General features: G+C 37.1%; 4 protein-coding genes across 14 annotated transcripts in view; 2 read left to right on the forward strand and 2 right to left on the reverse strand.

Moving 5' to 3' along the window:
- The window catches only part of eya4 (EYA transcriptional coactivator and phosphatase 4), a 37,455-nt gene extending 33,966 nt beyond the window's left edge, over window positions 1-3,489 (forward strand). For 7 of the 10 annotated variants that reach the window (XM_079479033.1, XM_079479032.1, XM_079479030.1 and 4 more), the window contains 6 exons: window positions 20-78; window positions 208-368; window positions 451-565; window positions 654-775; window positions 1,574-1,674; window positions 2,802-3,489. In XM_079479033.1, coding sequence (XP_079335159.1) covers window positions 20-78; window positions 208-368; window positions 451-565; window positions 654-775; window positions 1,574-1,674; window positions 2,802-2,882 — 639 coding nt within the window. In that variant the 3' untranslated portion in view covers window positions 2,883-3,489. Of the gene's footprint in view, window positions 1-19; window positions 79-207; window positions 369-450; window positions 566-653; window positions 776-1,416; window positions 1,518-1,573; window positions 1,675-2,801 lie in introns of all 10 variants that reach the window. The other 3 variants (XM_079479025.1, XM_079479026.1, XM_079479031.1) reach the window with 1 other exon arrangement.
- Window positions 3,490-4,511: 1,022 nt separating this feature from the next.
- Window positions 4,512-6,234, reverse strand: rps12 (ribosomal protein S12). Its single transcript, XM_079478482.1, has 6 exons — window positions 6,187-6,234; window positions 6,009-6,055; window positions 5,564-5,680; window positions 5,275-5,377; window positions 4,938-5,039; window positions 4,512-4,603 (listed from the first exon to the last, which is right to left on the reverse strand). Exons 2-6 carry the CDS (start codon window positions 6,020-6,022, stop codon window positions 4,541-4,543), a joined length of 399 nt encoding a protein of 132 aa, XP_079334608.1. The 5' UTR covers window positions 6,023-6,055; window positions 6,187-6,234; the 3' UTR covers window positions 4,512-4,540.
- Window positions 6,235-7,792: 1,558 nt separating this feature from the next.
- Window positions 7,793-10,412, forward strand: LOC306906819 (SH3 domain-binding glutamic acid-rich-like protein 3). The gene is made up of 3 exons (XM_079478485.1): window positions 7,793-8,022; window positions 8,328-8,495; window positions 9,477-10,412. The coding sequence occupies exons 1-3, from the start codon at window positions 7,978-7,980 to the stop codon at window positions 9,537-9,539; spliced, it is 276 nt and encodes a 91-aa protein (XP_079334611.1). The 5' UTR covers window positions 7,793-7,977; the 3' UTR covers window positions 9,540-10,412.
- Window positions 10,288-17,493, reverse strand: sh3bgrl2 (SH3 domain binding glutamate-rich protein like 2). 2 transcript variants are annotated; one of them, XM_079478484.1, is made up of 4 exons: window positions 17,233-17,493; window positions 12,644-12,829; window positions 11,487-11,567; window positions 10,288-11,295 (listed from the first exon to the last, which is right to left on the reverse strand). In XM_079478484.1, the coding sequence occupies exons 1-4, from the start codon at window positions 17,275-17,277 to the stop codon at window positions 11,281-11,283; spliced, it is 327 nt and encodes a 108-aa protein (XP_079334610.1). In that variant the 5' UTR covers window positions 17,278-17,493; the 3' UTR covers window positions 10,288-11,280. The 2 variants fall into 2 exon arrangements, with proteins under 2 accessions (XP_079334610.1, XP_079334609.1); XM_079478483.1 differs by having other exon boundaries at window positions 12,644-12,851; window positions 17,233-17,394.
- Window positions 17,494-18,367: the final 874 nt, after the last annotated feature.

An 18,367-nucleotide genomic window follows, 5' to 3' on the forward strand; every position in this document is an offset into this window, starting at 1 on the left:
ATATTGTGTGTTCCTGTAGGAATGTGACCAGGTGCACATTGATGATGCCTCATCCGATGATAATGGCCAGGATCTTAGGCGAGTATCACCTGTTTAACAAACTGTGTATCGAATCTAACTTTACGAAACAAGTGTAAATAATGCTATGAAACACGACTAAATGCCTATTGTATGTTAAACGAGGTGTGTTATTGTTATTATCAACAGTACTTACAGTTTTGCCACTGATGGCTTCCATGCAGCTGCAACAAGTGCAAGTCTGTGCCTAGCAACAGGAGTTAGGGGCGGAGTCGACTGGATGAGGAAGTTGGCCTTCCGATATAGAAGAGTGAAGGAGTTGTACTGCACATACAAAAACAACGTTGGCGGTAAGATATCGACTCGTCTTGTGAATAGCTTAATATTACTATGCAAAATATAACGGAGTATTGCTTTATTGTGACTTCGCAGGGTTGCTTGGGCCGGCTAAGAGGGAGGCGTGGCTTCAGCTACGAGCGGAGGTGGAGGCTCTCACAGACTCCTGGCTGACCACTGCGCTCAAATCCTTGTCAATCATCAGCTCCAGGTACATCTCTTCACATACCAACCTACACGTGTAACAAAATCACAATATTTGTGATATTTATATAAGTATTTTTATATTTCTCATACAGGAGTAACTGCGTTAACGTATTGGTGACCACGACACAGTTAATACCCGCTTTTGCTAAAGTGTTGTTGTATAGCCTGGGCTCTGTCTTTCCTGTTGAAAACATTTACAGCGCAACCAAAATAGGTGAGTGTTATGTTCAGACATTTTTTTATCACCATGCTGTTTTATGCATTCGAGGGTACCGTCGATTTCAGTGTGCGTGTGTGTACAAGTTTGGCAAATCATAAATGAAAACGGATCCGGGGACCTGGTCATGGCATTCCTCCTCTCCCCTACTTTGACTTTGGCTGATCAAAGCTATATGTTGATCAACACAAGCCAAGGAAACTTTCTCTTTTTCATAAACAGCTGGACTTCATTCATGATTTGTATTGTATACAAAATTCTACGCTACTGTCACGCAACTAACAAATGAGGATCACTGGATCTGAATGAATTATAACTAGTTCATAACGCTTAGTCGTCTCGTTGAGCCAAAGCCCGTTTCTTCACACGCACTTCCACAAATCTCATGCTTTTTAAAGTCGTCATGGTAACAGTGAGAAGCAAATTTTTTGAGAGGTCAAGGTATGTCTGTCGTTTTTGAGTCTAAATGGAAAAATTCCTACTCGCTTTTCCTCCACGTGGTGCCTTCTCACTACTGCTTTTTAACCTCATTTCTTTCCATCTGCTCTCTATATTTTTACCTTTTTAAATCACGTGATTAGGACTAGTAAATTGTCATTGTGTGTGTTGAGGTTGAAGTCTGTGCCTTGTTTCCGCAGGTAAAGAGAGCTGTTTTGAACGTATAGTATCCAGGTTTGGCACTAACGTTACGTATGTTGTGATTGGCGATGGGCGGGATGAGGAGCATGCAGCCAGCCAGGTAAAACCTCACCTTTGACCCCAAACCTCTGACCTGTCACCTTGTTTATGTTGCAGGCAAAGAGAGTTGCTTTGAACGCATAATGCAGAGGTTTGGCAGGAAGGTAGTGTATGTTGTTATTGGGGATGGTGTGGAAGAGGAGCAGGCCGCTGCCAAGGTAACGACCCCCGGGAGACCCGAAAGCAGTGTGTGACCTCTCAGATTGGACTTCCTGCCTGTGTGTGCTTTAGAGCTTTGAGTAGATCCATCTGATCGGCAGCTTGTGTGCTTCATTCACTTTTTGTCTGTAGTTTAAATGTGGATGTCAGTAGCAGCCACCTTTCCTCTGATGGTCTGAGATCACCCGCTTTCTCAGATCCCCAGTGTTTCAGAACAGAGCTATTCAGCCGAGGGTCTTCTAAAACGTCTAATGCATCTAATCCAGCCACGCATTGCATCACTTCGTGTGAGCAGATAACATAAACTACCAGAGCTGTGGACTCCAGCACTTATGTGATTTTTAGGAAACGATGGGCTGGTAGTCCAGATGAAGACTGATCTTAGGTTTGGTCTTCATCTCAAGGGTATCAAGATTCAGACTCAGATTGTGTCCTCCTGTAAAACATCTGCAGTGCCTTAAGACCCAGCTGAATACTTCTGTTCTAGAAAACAACTATGATGCATTTCTGATCAGAGTTTGGGCAGTGTGTGCAAATCAAATGTATATTTTGCAAAACAGAATTGTTTCTATTTCGCAAGACTATACAAAGTGCTGACTCTATGGATTTGTAAAGGGTTTATTAAAGCAATAAACCCCAAGAAGCAGTGGGTTACAGTGCATTTTATAACAGCTAAGGGCGTTGTGGCACGACGCGAAGCGGAGAGCTGACCGTTTTATATTTGTGTATAAATCCTTAATGTAATATTTTTTGTAACAATGTTGATAGCATTAAGTGATGAACTTTACATATATAATAAAAATATTTTTTTCCTGTTTAGTCATAACATAAACTCTTTATAAACCCTCTCTAGCAAGTATGCTAATTCAATGTGATTAGTATCAGAGACTGTGTTTATAAATCTTTAGGTGGTTTGGATTTATTTTTAAACATTAGCGGGAATACAGAGAACATTTTAAGAAATTTTTAACTCTTTTTAGCCAATATGTGAATAGCTGTCTGAAAAAAGGCTTTGCTTTTAGAGTGCTTTAACAAGTCTGCATGGATCGTGGAAAATATTGTGTTTTCAAATCTCTGTTTACTTAACATACACGTTTACATGCTCACAATCTGTTTCTCTCCTCAGCACAACATGCCCTTCTGGAGAATATCGAGCCACTCTGACCTGCTTGCCCTCCACCAAGCACTGGAGTTTGAGTACCTGTAACACTCAACACTTGTATCATAGGCCTTTTTTTGTACAACTATTTAAGAATAAGAGTACACTGCAGTCTCTTTTTATGGTGTCGTTGTTGTCGTCTTTTTATTTTTGAGAGAACTCTGGCTTTTGAGATAATTCTGCACTGTCTTAAGAAGACTAGGACAGACTGGGAAATGGGATTGTAATGGTCAAACCAGGCTTTTTAAAGAGCTAACTAAGGTCTTACGTCACACACTGCATTTCATGTCTGTATGAGGGGAGTGGAGTATGCATTTTGTTCATGTGAACAGAATACTTTGACTGCAAACAGCATATACACTCACTCTTCTGCAGAAACATTTTATTTGTCTATACTATAGACTTCATCGTCTTCATCTCCACAACTGAAGCTCTGTACTCGAAACAAGGATCATTTAGATTAGATTCATAACTCATGTAAATTATTTTACAACTAGCCTAAATACTTAAGAATGCTGTGTGTTTTCACATGGTATTGTTTTGATTGTCTTTTTTGTAATTTTTGGGGCAAAAAAAGTATGTGTATAATTTGTTGTGCCTTATAAAGTTGTGTGTCAGTTTTTATTTTGAGAATGTAGATAAAAACGTAAACTTGATTTTGTTGATTTCTCATTTTTTAAAATGTTCATAATATGAATGTAAAAGACTTATTTGTGCTCTAAAAAACCCAGGAACTTTCATTTGAAATGCAAGAGACACTTCTGACATTAGCAGGGGGGTATTCCAGAAAGCTGGTTATGTGACATAGCCAGGTAAGTTTAAGGGTTAGTTAGCTGATAACCTCAACTTTCGATTCCAAAAACAGATAACTTTCAGGGTATGTATGCAAACATAGCAACTTACTCTCTGAAGATAACCTGCTTCAGAGCAGGTCATGTTCCAGGGTTAGTTCATTTTAAGGAAATGTTAAGCTTTAGGGGTTGTGTGCTTTTGATGAGCATCAAGGTGGCATGAAAGGACAGATTTCCTATATTAATTTTACAGCAAAATTACAATTATCATCTCACCCATCGCAATTCAGCATTCACAACTAATTTTATTAACTTTATTTTACCTTTGAAAGTAAATTAAGCTGTTATGGTTTAACTATGCATTTATATTGAATGCTGTATATACTTTGAATTAAGTTTAAAATGTAACGCCTTAATTTCAAACAGCTTAACAATGTTAATAGTTAAGTATATTAACTGCTTCATGTCCACTTAATAGGAATTATTTTATGCATTTGGTCAAAGATATGGTTGTGGCCTAATAAACCGAGCCATACTTAAAACTCAAAGGTTGCATGTTTGATTCCCAGGCTGGCAGGTTTTCAAGTTATTATTATAGGTGACCCCCAATGGGATCAACTAAGGCATTCAATTCACATATTTAAATTCTAATTTTAACTTAATTTACATAAATACATCAACAACTATTGTTGGAGAGTACAAGTAGCGACGCTAATGAACTACATTTTTTAGTAGCTTGGCAGTAGATCAACACACAAGCATAAACTCAGCTTTATCAAAAAAATGCAACTTAATAGGTCCATTTGGGCCTCTCCATTTCTACTGTAGATAAGTTCAACATAGAAACAAAATAAACTTCCCAGCAATTAAGGAACAGAAGACAAAATGTTATTTTCAAAGATTTTATTCCCTGCTTTACTTCTTGGATTTGAAGTACTCCTCAATGACGTCCTTAGCCTGGGACTCCTTGCCGTAGTCCTAAAAATACAAGAAAACATCGCAGTTACTTTCACAGTTACTTCCTAATAGAATCAGTTCACAAATAAAAGAAAAACTCAAATCACATTGTGCAAAACTCAGGAGCCAAAATAAGGTCATGTGTCATATGGTCGAGCATTCATTCTTGCCAAGCTATAAAACACAGGGTCACATAACTCAACCTGGCTAGAAAATCCAGACAAACGTTGTTCTAAAGAACATGTTTAGGCATTTATTGCTCCTCAGCACTGTGTTTTGTGAAAGTTTAAAAACAGACTCCGGATTAAACAAATAAAAACAGTCTGTGGATGCAGATTTACAGGCGGACACCCACCTTGATGACCACACAGCTGCAGCCCACAACCTTACGGGGTTTGCCCTCTCTGTCGATCTTACACAGACCAACCCACTCGCCAAGCTTCTTGTTGTCATCAACCTGCAGAGGTAAAGAAAGGTAATTAGCATTTTGCCGCAAATGTCTTGTAAACTAAAATGAAGGGTTTCCTAGCAATATTCATGAGAAAACACTGCCTGAGGGTTTACGCAGTACTGAAATAAACTGGATTGTTCAATTATGTTTTCTGATCATTTGGAGATGCCAAAGTGACCCAAAACAATACACAGTTGCGAACCCGGTTCTGTACTTGTCCAAATTAAATTGACACGCATACCTTGATGAGATTGATCTGATGCTCGGCACAGAGGGCCTCCACCAGCTTGACGTACATGGGCTCGTCACAGTTTGCTGCTAGGACGCAAAGATGAGCCTGGCGCCTAAAAAGACAAAGTTCGTGTTGAGCTTTCAAACTCCCGAATAGCCACGACTGACCATACCAAAGGCATCTCAGACAGAATTTAGGTGACGATGGCTTTTATCCTCATAGAGTTCAGTAGAGGGAGCCAAATTATCATCACAGATACAAAATACTGTACGATGGATACACATTAAACAACGCTTACTTGTCCAGTGCCTTTGCGGCCTCACGGATACCGCGGGCGAGACCGTCGTGGATGAGTGCGGTCTTCAACACCTCGGGCAGGGCGGTGTTGACATCCATCACACCTCCGGCAGCAATGCTGTGTGATTTGGATAATACACGTAAGCGGGGTGTAACGAGGGTAACAACAAGTGCACGTGTCTTTAACCTCCGGCTTTCAGATGGTGTTTCTCACTCATAATTAGAGTGCAGGGGTATCCGACAAAAGATTGAAAGTCATCATTGCCGAGGCAAAAAAAAGAGAGGTAAGCTAGAACTAGCAGATATTTAAAAAAGCACAAACGCTGTTTTAAAAAGGGGTAATGAAGAAGCTGCGTGACCTAAATTTAAACTCTCTTTAAGTAAACTCATAACAAGTGTAAATACTTGAGTGTTGCTGAACCGGCAAAAACTACGATCATGCTTACCCTTCCTCGGCCATTGTAATTTAGGGATGGATGAGAGGTTTAAATTTCTGAAATGAAGGCAAAACATGAAGGATATATTAGTATCCATGTCTTCGGATGTTCTTCTTAACATTTTAAAAGAAGGATGACTGATATTTAAGACAGATTCTGTCAGTGAAGGCAAAATAAAATCGCCTACCTTCCCTCAGACTGTGGGTAAAGAGGACGTCATAGCGTCGACAACATTGTTTTAAGCGGAAAAGGACCCTTAGGCGTCTATCTCGCTGCCTGTATGAAAGTCGCGTCATTTTTTTATTGTAAGTCTAATTAATTACACACGCTTCTATTCGTATCTTAATAACTTTTTACACTTTATTTGTTTTAATATACTTTATTAGAAAATGTTTTAGAGACAGACGTTTTAACACTTCTTAGAGAGCAAAAATGTAATCCAGCTCTAGATGGCGCTGTTTATATAATTCGTTTTTAAGTATTCCTGTACAGAACACTGAACGTGTATTTGGAAACATATTTAGTTGCCATACAAATACCAAGTGCCATACAAATAAATATTGTTAAATTAGGACCATTTTAAGCCTATCTGTCTTCAGTTCCTACCATGCAAGGCGGATGTTCTAGTACAAGTGAAGCAGCTACAGTTCATCACATCATTATGGACATATTTCGAGTTTGAACCGATATCTTTTTGTCATAAATTTGACATGGTATATATTTTCTTTTATATTCAAATCCTTGATCAAATTATGAAATGCCATGTGACAAAATCTAATGCAATAACATTTTAAGTGTAGTTCAAGTGTCAAAATATTTTTGGGGCCATTCTTTTTTGTAATAGAATTTGGCCTTTTACACCAAATGTATATGTCCAATATTGTACTGTTGTTTTTCATAGTAAAATGCGTGATTTAGATTAATTATCAGGGTTCAGGCCCGAAGTGCTAGAACCCTATTGTATTTGCTCAGATTATTGTTATTGTTATTTTTACAAAATGCGTAAAAAACGGTTTCTTGTTTACAAAGAATTTCAAATAAGTTTGTCTGCACTATGACTGAACTAGGGTCACAATTGTCAGATTTTCACTACATGATTATAGTGCACTAAATAATGTGTGATAATATTATCATGATATTTATTTAAATTAGAAATTTTTATAAAAAAAAAGATCTATCTCTTCATCTCTTATTTTGATCATTTTGTGTTCTCACGCTTAAAATAAGTATAGTAAGACACCTACTACAGACGTCCTCAGATTTGTTTGTAGCCCTCCACAAAAAAATGCACAATTTTCTCTAAGATAACATGAAACTGACAAAAGTAATTTGCATCCACCATTGTTTATTACATATTTAATAGAAATCTGACTTTTTGGACAGTATGTTTGCTCCAGAATGCCTTGATAGTCTTGAGATTTCATTGTGCCCTGCACAGATTCAAGGCACCCTGTGCCAGATGCAGCAAAGCAGCCACAAATATTACCGAGCCTCCTCCATGTTTCACTGTATGGTGTTCACTTCTTTGAAAGCTTGATTTTTTTCGTCTGTGAACCGAGTTGATGTGACACATTCGGGCGCGTCTGTATGTTGGAGTGTCATCCAGATACTGGCACTTGATTACTTACATTGTACAATACCATATGTAGTATTTCCATGATATCAATGCTTTGTTAAAAGATACCACAATAATTGTCAGTACAGGTATGTATATTGCAACACCCCTAGACCGAGCATTAACGAAAGCATATTTCCCCTAGGCAAGCGTAGGCATGCCACACTGATGCTTGTGCAGTGATATGTTGTGTGCTCATACTGACTAGAAGGTGGAGCTATTGCTGAACTATGTCAAAACATGCTTACCTGGTCTTCGAGTTGGCAGAGCGTGCTGTTGAATTAAACATCCAGACAGACTTTATAAAGCCTAGATACAGTTATTTTCTTCACCACTTATCACATCAAACCAGGATTTCAGAAGATGTCCGTCACAGTTTACTTCAGCAGTGTTAGCGGTTCTAGAGAGGTGTGTGACTGTTTATTGTTTTAATGCATTTTCTTGACTTGAAACGGAGTGGCTGAATGCTGTTTGTTTGGGTTTTGTTACTATTGCTGCTTTATTGTTGCATCCGTTAGACAGTGGTGAGCCTAAAATAAATCAAATGTCTTCTCATGTAAAACAAGTGTTTTAAGGTGTCTTTAGAATTGAAAAATCCAGCACAGAAGAACACTTGTTAGTGTATTTAGGTAAAAAAGAAGTGGAGAAAGCATTCTAAATAAACCACATTAATGCACATTTCTAACGGTTCATTTATTAATCTCTTGCTCAAGGTGAAGCAACACCAGACTGAGATTTTCCAGTTCCTGGATGCAAAGAAAATTAAGTACTTTGCTTTGGACATCACACAGAGCCAAGAAACGAAAGAGGAGATGAGAAAGAAAGTGGGAAACCCGTCAGCAATGCCACCTCAGGTCTTTAATGGGGACAAATACTGTGGGGTGAGTGTCATACATACACTCTCTGAATGATGTCTGTTCGACCAGCTGTAGACATGAGTGCAGGTAGGGATGTATATACAAATATAGAAAAAAAGACATATAAAACAAATAATGTTACCAAGTTTATCATTAGTGTTAATTACACCAGTAGACCTTTTGTTATAATGAACCTGTTACAATTCCCCATTGTGGGTTATTCACAAGGTTCAAGGCAGTCATTTGAAAAGTCAGTGCAGTGTGTTGGTTTTTGCAACACTTGTGTTGGGCCACTGTACATCTTAAAAAGGCAATGTGGTTCCATTAGAAAGGGTGTGATATTTGCAGTGTGTGGTAATGCTATTAATTGTGTTGTACAAATAACGTTTGAAATGTAAACATACATAAGCACAGGAGACCAGTTGGTCTTGTTAAGTTACTTCTGTATTTCAACACACCCTTTAAAACATTCCCTATGAAGACAGCACCTTTCAGTGCTTGTAATACTGGTTAATCATTAGCTATACACTTTCTGCTGTCAGTTTTCACAAAGTGAAACAGAGTTACATTGAATTTACACTAAACATATACTTTACATATACAGAAATATTGAGGGCATTTCATTTTACAAAATGTCTTACCTCCCTGGCGTTTTAAGATTTAACGCCAATTTTGACCAGTGTTTAAAACAGTATTTGATATTTTTTTATGTCGAAAACCTTTTGCCCTCACAAGTACACACACCTGTGCACATATCTCATTGGCTACTTAGTATGATTGTCTGCCTCCTTGAGAACATCATGAGGTTCTTGTCTGGTGCTCAGAACAGCACACACCCTCTTACAAGTGAGCAAGTTATCACAGATTAGTTTGAGAAACTCTTTAAATCAGCACCGCAATTACATTATTCTTCAAAGTATATGTATTTTTCTTAGAGGAAACTACTTATAAAGCACTGTATATTCAGCAGTATGTTTTGTTTTTAATCCTGGTTTATTTTTATAGGACTATCCCATGTTTTTTGAAGCAATTGAGGACGGGAAGCCAGATAAATTTTTCAAACTCTGAGTGTGGACTGCAACTCCTCAGTTCCTGAATGCTTGTATTTTGGGAACGTTTTGAATGCCACGAAAATATATATTTTGCACTGTTAAATAAATTAAGATTGTAAATTAAATAGGATAAAAAAATTATCACAAACAGATGAATGCAAGTAATATAACAGGTTCAGGCATGAGCAATGAGGACATATCACTGGGGATTGGATGACATGTAAAGATGGTTAAAAAAGTATTTACCAGGCCACTAGGGTGCAGTAGTATTTATTTTAAACACCTTCACAAGTTAGTCATGTATACAAATATGTTCTACAAAGAAATGTTCAAATAAATGCATTTATTCATGTTATTTGTAAACTGCATCCTCCCTCTTTATCTGTATTAAAATCATTGGCAGAAAGCATCCGTATCTATTTATAGACCAACATTTTCCCACGATGTCAATCTTGCTACACTAGCTGATAAACAACATGCAAAGTATTGAGTGATTTCATCCACTACTAAAATACATGAATGCGTGCAACACACTGTTCGAGAAACATCATAAGCAAGAAGCAAATGAATGTACATTATCACAAATAGATTTATTTGTATTTGTTCATTTACATTGTGAAATAAAAAATAACTTGATATGTACACTTATGCTAGTTAAATATTGTATTAAAAAGGAATGATTCAATTTAACAGTTCATGTTGCATTAAACAAAATGATGTATGTGAAGTGTGCATGTGTGTGAGACAGAGAGAAAGAGCATAAATACAGTGCTCATTAATGTGAAATCATTTAATGAATGCATGGGAGGTGTTAAACAAGTCATTATCATATTGAATTGTAGAAAAAAACAGCATAAAATAGAAAGATGATTGTGTGTAAACATAAAGCATAAAAAACTTTCAGTGTAAACCAATTCTTTTCCACAGTGATGCAGGATATAAGTGCAAGGATATAAATTGCTTGGAGTTAAGGCATCACCGTGTGCAATGTGCTACATGCCAAATATTAACATATCCTGAGAAGAAATGAAACAAGTTAACAGAGCTTCACAAGGAAAACATATATTTTTCTTTGTTCTTTGTATTTTTGTTTCCCAGAAAAAGGCTGGTGACTTTTGCTAGAACTAAAGCTCAAATTATGTAGCATAACCGGTTTGAAATCATGAACCAAAGCAATGAAAAGTCAGTATTAACAGAGAAAACACTGAGCAGATCTTAAAGTAAGTTAGGATTCTATTTTTTAAGGGAGAGAATTGGCTTCTGATCTGAACTCATTTCTTTTAAAATAACATCAAAGTTTCAGGAAAGGACAATGCTTCTATATATCTCCTTTGTGCTGTCTATTTGAGCTCCTTATTATAGAACATCACACAAACACAATTTACAATACACAAAAACACACAATTCAACAAATGCTTTACGTAGGTTTGGAAAATAACTAGATGCTCGTGCACACGAATACATTGAGTTCACTTCCTTCATTGTGTTATGAATTGTACATCAGGCTTTTCATGCAACATATGTGCGACAAGTAAAACAACAACAAAAACATGTATAAATAATTAACTGGGTCCTTAGGAAACATCTGTAACCTGCACGTTTATGTTTATAAGGGTAGACATTTCCAAGGAAAAGCTGGACCAGAGGTGTGTTTGGCAAAAGCATTGGCAGTAAGGGCTCCAAACCAGAGGAACTGCATTACATCACAGAAGATGAATCACAGAATACCAAAGTAGTTCAGTACAAGAAACATCAATCTAGGATTCATAGTCCTATAGAGAATAGAATTACATTGCATTAAACTTTAATCATCATTTCACAACCATATCAGTTTTCTATAATCTAAAACCAGCATGCATGTGTTTTAAGTGTAAAACCCATATACAGTATATATTTCTAACATCTCATATGAAAAATGTTTTAGGTGGAAAGGATTTGTGCCTGCTTGTGCTTGTAACTGTACCTTCACAGAGGGCTGAGAGCTCAGTCTAAGAAATGAGGACACTGTATTGGTCTCTTTAGACTGGAAGAAATCTTCATAGTCCTGCAAAGTAACAAAATGAAATCAGAGCCTGGAAAAAATATTAAGTACATCTGTACATGTGTTCACATTTATTACAACATGTCATATTGAAAGGATGTAAAAGGCACATTTCCTCGTAGATGTGTTAAATGTGCCTTGCTCACCATTAGTGTCAGATAGTTAATCATTCTGACATGTTCTAGAGGACCAGTTCTGATTGGTTAAGAGAGATTTTGGGGTGGGGTTTATGAGTATCTAGGATTACCGTGAGATTAGATCAGTCGGGCACTCGGTAAATCCCAGCATTACTGCCATGAGTCATTTACAACCTCACACAAACAAATCACAGCGAGTGCTTCTTCCATTCCAATTCAAATCATAACGCATGGTGTATGAGACGGACTCATTTACATTTACATTTTACATTTATTCATTTGGCAGACGCTTTTATCCAAAGCGACTTACAAGTAGTTTTTTACAGTGACACATTACTGCAGAGCAATCAGGGGTTAGGTGCCTTGCTCAAGGTCCCTTCAGTCATGACCTGCTGGCACTGAGATTAGAACCGGCAACCTTCTGATCACAAGCCCAACGCTCTAACCATTAGGCCACAACTGACCCCAGGTTTGGACTCATCAGGTTTGTGTGTGTGCTAGGGTCACACTGACATATTACTGTACACTACAACTATAAATGAACCCTTGATATACTACCTTACAAGCAAAAAAGTCTTACAATAATATTTCATAATCATTCAATAATAACTGACATGTACAATAATAAATACAGGTTGGCCCAATGTAGGTTGGTGGTCTAAGGTGCCCCAGAACGGTTTCTTTCCTTAATTCTTAAAATTATACAATTTTGTGTTCAAGAAAACAAAAAAATACTATCTTTTTTTCTACTATGGTAGTCAATGATGTCCCAGAACTAATAATTGCTTTTTCCAAATACCTTCCTTTGTGTTCAACAGAACTAAGAAGTCTTTGGCGGTTTGGAATAACTTGAGGGTGACTAAATGGGGATAGCATTTTAATTTTGGTGAACTGTACCTTTAAGCATTTCTTGCTAATATAATAATGATATTGCAGACTTACACCACAGTAGTCATCTCCATTGAAGATCTGGGGAGGCAGGGGATTGCCCTTTTCAGGGTGTTTCTTTTGAGGAATGTTCTGGTACATCCACAGCCTCTGATCCTCAAGCATGGTGATATCAACCTCTTCAAAGTTGATCCGATTGGCCTCTAGAAAGCCCACGACAGCCTGTTGATGCTTCTTTACCTGAGAAATCACAAATGCAGTTCTTCGACACTTACATCATTTCCAGTAGCTAGTATAAGGTTACTCACAGATCAGAATTTGGGAATGGTTCAATATTTATAAGTATGTTTTCATATGTGTTCATGTCCATACTGCAGACAGATGGCAAGCGCTCTTTGTTTCCCATTAGCCAGACGTGGGTGTAGAATATAGATCGTCAAACAGGGATTCATGAGAAAACGAATGGAATGAGGCTTTAGGCACACCTTAAAAATGACAACATATTTCAGCCCAAACAGATAATCACAATATGCACAGCTGATGTACTGCCTTTGTGCCTTGTTTAAAAACTCGGCAAAGCCGATTATTTTCAAGCATAAACTGATTTACTGCATGTAAAGAAGTTGATTTCATTAAACTCTCCTTTACTGGACCTACATGCCTACGCCAGAAGAAACAGAATAAAATGTTTTAGGATAATCCACCAAAACAAAATGTCCACCCTGAAGCCAAGACTGCATGTATACAAACACTTCAAATAATGGATTAGCCATATGTTATCCATTAGCTAAAGGTAGAGCACTGTATATCCACACAATATCCCTCAACAGACTCCATGATTGATACATAAAGATCCAATGTGTTATTTATTGAGAATGAATTGGCAGACATGCAATATAATATACATAACTATGTCTTCAGAAGTGTATGTTTGTATTACCTTGAATGAGCTATTTCTGTTTTTGAGTGACTGTATATGGATATTTATCCACATTGTGGAAAAGAACAGATTGACTACAAAACAAATCCTATTTTAGATTACCTCTCTCTCTCTCACACTTTGCTGATGTTGCTGGTTATGTTGCTGGGTGATGCCCGCAGAGCTGTTCAGCTTTTCCGTCACTGTGGTGAATATAAACACACACAGACACACACCTGTGTGCATGTATTAAGCAAAGCAGTAATGCGTAAATCCAGTGCTCGAATTGAAGGGGGGCTGGGGGATCCGGGACCCCCATAAGGCATTAGGTATCCCCCATAAAAAGTAAAAAATAGACTTGGGGGTCCCTCAGATATTTTTATTTGAGTCAAAATGATAATAACAAATGTGATTAAATTCATTGTGATTATTTACAGTAATTTATATAATTTGTTTATGGGCTAGTTGTCATGTCTCTTTACATTTTAAGCACCCCGCCCCATGTCTATAGGCCGCTAAGCGCAGGATATCGTTGACTTGACTGCTTGTTTGGCGACGCTAACTGCAGCTAAAAAATGGAGAATAATAAACCTCCAATCGCAGTCAGAAAGAGGAAGCCTCTACTTTTTTGAGGGGTAATTTTCTCTCTCTCTATATGTTTCTACTATTATTTATCAACTTCTTGTCGAGGCTTTTGTATTCCTTGCATAAATTATTATTAGGCCTGGTTCTGGGGTGCTAGAGATCTCGATGAAGATGAGCGACAGCTTTGTAGTAATTATAAAGGGAGTGCTCGTTGTGCGGTTTCTGTGCTAGATATAATCTGTTCAGAAATGTATGAAACTTGTTTTACATGCTGCTAAGACCAACGGGAATTACTTTGGCATATAAATGTGGAATTCACTCTTGAAGATTGACATATTGATAGCCATAGTTAGTTCCTGAATAAAGCTGACTTTTGGACTGAAGTGGTCAAAAAGTCTGTTGACAGACTCACTCCTAACTGTACCTTGCCGCCACCTATTGGATGTAACTATGTAAACTGCACTGAAATCGTTGAAAAATCCCCACAACACTAACACAGACTGACAGCCGGTCTTGTCACAATGTATATTTTTAATATCTAATAAACCAGTTTCTTGCATTTAAACAAGTATTCTGGAACCAACATTATTATCACATATTGTCAATTATCTAGTTGTTTTTAGGGAAAGTAGTAAATACTACATTGGTAAATAATTCTAGAATTATTCTGTTGGACGTACACTACTGTTCAAAAGTCATTTCTGTTCATCAAGCCTGCATTGATTTGATCCAAAATACAGTAAAAGAAGCCTGTTCTTTTATGTAAGCCTGTTTTTAATAGATAGTACACAGTTATGCATATTATGATCAAATATATTGTGTATTTGGCATAAATTGTATATTGCGAGACTAACCCCCACCCCACAAAAAAAGACTGAATGTATGGCTAAAACGCAATTCTTTACTAAGCGTATGCTTTGCCTTAAAAGCTCTATAAAACTCCTGTTCAGATAAACACTGAGGGGGACAATAGCTGTTTTAGCATTGTGTTGATCCCTGGACAGCTTAACAATGCAGCCTTTGTCTCTTCCTCAAAACATAATACTGAGTACTTTGTCATTCTCTGTCTATACGATTCATTATAAGAAGTTTACTTCTGAATGTCTGCTTAAACTTGTTAGGCAGTGGAATTTGAACATGATTAAAATTGGTATGCTGCTTTACTATCAAGAACTTTGCCCAGACCGACTGGCTGATTACTCTGTGAATGGCATAATGTCCATCTATCATGTTCGCTCCACCAGTCTGACCTAAATGGGTCAAACTGGATTGAGTAATATATGCCCAGACAAAAGAATATGCATTTTACTTTATTAGGGCTCAAGTGCTGTTCTAAGTGCATTTCCCCGTGTTTTTAATCTTGGTTTTCAAAATCTGATCATCTGACATTCAAATGTTCAAAATATTTCCCATTCGGCCATTGTTGGGCCTGACCCGTAATGGCAGCTTGCAGCTATATTTATTGTAGTTATTGTTTTAAATAAACAAATACATATTAAACAAATATTAATGCTCTAATTTAAGACCTTTTTTTATAAAATACTGTGTTTAAATAAATATACAAAAAATAGATTATTGACTAAACAAATAAATGAACATATCTCAGGGGCCATCTGCTTTTTTCTGATTGTTCACAATGCCTTCTAACCAATCCAACTTTCTTAGCACTGAAATGTATATATTACCCTCTCTTTCCTGACCTTAACTGACAGGAAAGCACTCTCTGTGTTCTCTTTCTGTCCACTGTACACATGTATTATCATAAAGCAGTGGGAGGTGAATTAGTTTAATGAGTGGAAAAGGTTAGTCCGGGTAAAACCTTTATAATCCCACTCTGACCAAAGCTTTTCAAAGTTAATGTGAAACAGAGCGCATTTGTGTGCCTGTTACTGACGACTTGATGGATTGTGGGTAACTCTCACTTACATTAATAAGATCCGAAAATCTGCTTTGTCATTGAACTGCACAGCACAGATAACAGATCTACTTTAAATACAGCACTCTCTCGACTGCTCATGACACACAAAAAACATAATTTACGTATAACAAACACATATGTAGCATGCACAAACACACACGGATCTGCCATGTTACAGAAGTGACATATTTTCAACTTTCATTCCTAATGACCTGCTTGTCTGCCATCCACACAGAAGGAAATAACCAGGACGTCTACTTATAATACAGCAGGAGTTTTAAAAATAGCCTTTTTGGGTAAACAAGTCTGGGTTTTGTAGAAATTAGGTGGTACTCATTTAAACTATTACATCATTCTTTTACTAATAGGGTAGAGCAGGGAAAGTAAAACACACACCTTATCTCCGTATCAGAACTGTAAAACACACAGTGAGTCACTGTCCAAACACACACACACATGTCAGCTACCAAAGGCACAGGCGGAATGACATTAAACACTAGAGAAAATAAACACAACCGCCACTCCTTTTGCTCGCTCGCTGAGTCTCTGATCCCCTCATTTAAAGATCTAAAAATCAATGTCACCTGACCATTTAAAGGCTGAGATATAATCCCGAAACATCTCTGATCTGAATGGATCAGGACATTTCTGGCTTTCCCAGGAGACTGCATAACCATGAGCTGATGGGTTTGTTGTAAACATGCACTTTGTTCAACCTCTGGCATCAAGACAACATCTTTGGATTATATAAACCACAAACCACATTATCAGATAATCATCAGATAAAAGGTATAAGGTAAAAAAATAATGGTGAATATTTAGATTGAATGATCTTTTATTTGAGTGACTTTGGTTATATAATTTATGTATTTTAGGTGGTTAATAATATCATAATTTCGTCTAAATTTCACGGAATAGCCTATTATGCACGGATATTGCTTGAAAATAATAAAGTATTGTTATTGGTTAAATGCATATACGAACAAGCCTGGCATTGTAAGAACGCATAAAGGCTAAGCAAAGTTAATTCGTATTTATCTTCCCACAATAGACACACTCAAATAAACATATCCTATAAAGAATAGTGGGGCTTATATTGAATTGCGTGCCAAGACCTTCTCCCGCAATAAATATTAACGGTCAATGCATCATTCCTATATGACTTCAGTTTAACTACGAACAAAACTGCGTGGTGTTAAAATCATAAGTACCTTTACTCACCGCGACAGAGCCGGACGAGGACGCGACATAGACTCTGATGACCATTATAATCCTCACTTGCCTTTCGAGAAGGGCTAAAGCTGGCAAATGTTGCGCTCTCCTTTGGACCTGAGGTGACGTCTACGTCACCCTTTGAAATTAAAGTGAGTGCGCGCTCCTTGTGTTCTATAATAAAGCCGCGCTCGCTCCATCAGTGCACTTATCTGCGCGAGAAACTCACAGCGCTTATCGTTTAGCTCCAGCTCAACTTGAATCATGGGAAATGTAGTTGTATCAGTTATACAGTTATGTAACAGTTTTGACCGCTCGGTCAATGTGCTTTGTGGGGTTTCATGCAAAATATAAAGGAAGCACATGATTATACTTGAGATGTAGCCTACATCAGAAACAGCTGCATGTAGATTTTTAAGCTCACAGATAGTGAAAATGTTCTTGTTATACAAAATTTGTTGATTTTATCCTCAGGTCACTCTCAAGAAATTAATTTCCTTGTCTGGAAAAGCAATTTTTAGATTAACAAGTATCATGACATTTTGTAAGATTAGCCTGTTTTCTCGTTGTTTTCTAAATTTTTCTTAATGTGTTTTTTATCATATGTTATAGAACATACCAGATAGACTATTTAACTAACCCAATATACCGGTAAGGCGATGCCTGAAGTTCTATATTGTTAAGGTCAAAAACTGTGGTTACTTATTGTCACTTCACTGATTATTTTTTGGGTTGAGAAAATGTTTTTATTTACAATACATTTAAAATAAATGCTAATAAATGTTGAAATAGAACAGAATGTTTTTATTGTCATTATACGGCTGTATAGTAAAATTGTAATCTCTCTCTTTGAAATGTTGTAAAATCAGAAAAATGCTTGGACAACATTGGACACGCTGATTTTCATTTTTTGGATACAATATATTTGTCTTAATGTTTTCGTTTGTGTTTCGAGGAAGAATGAGTCATATACACTTTTTGAAGAAGAATTGATTATGACAACTTTTAATTTTGGGGTTACTATAGGCCTACCTTTAAATCGTGCTGACCTGATTTTGCTTGTGTATTCACAGTAAGCATTCAGGTGATTTTGACTCGAGTAAAATACAAATTCTACAGCATAATATAAGTATAGAAATGTAAA

The sequence above is a fragment of the Barbatula barbatula genome (genome assembly GCF_947034865.1).
Source record: "Barbatula barbatula genome assembly, chromosome: 17".
NCBI classification, from domain to species: domain Eukaryota; kingdom Metazoa; phylum Chordata; class Actinopteri; order Cypriniformes; family Nemacheilidae; genus Barbatula; species Barbatula barbatula.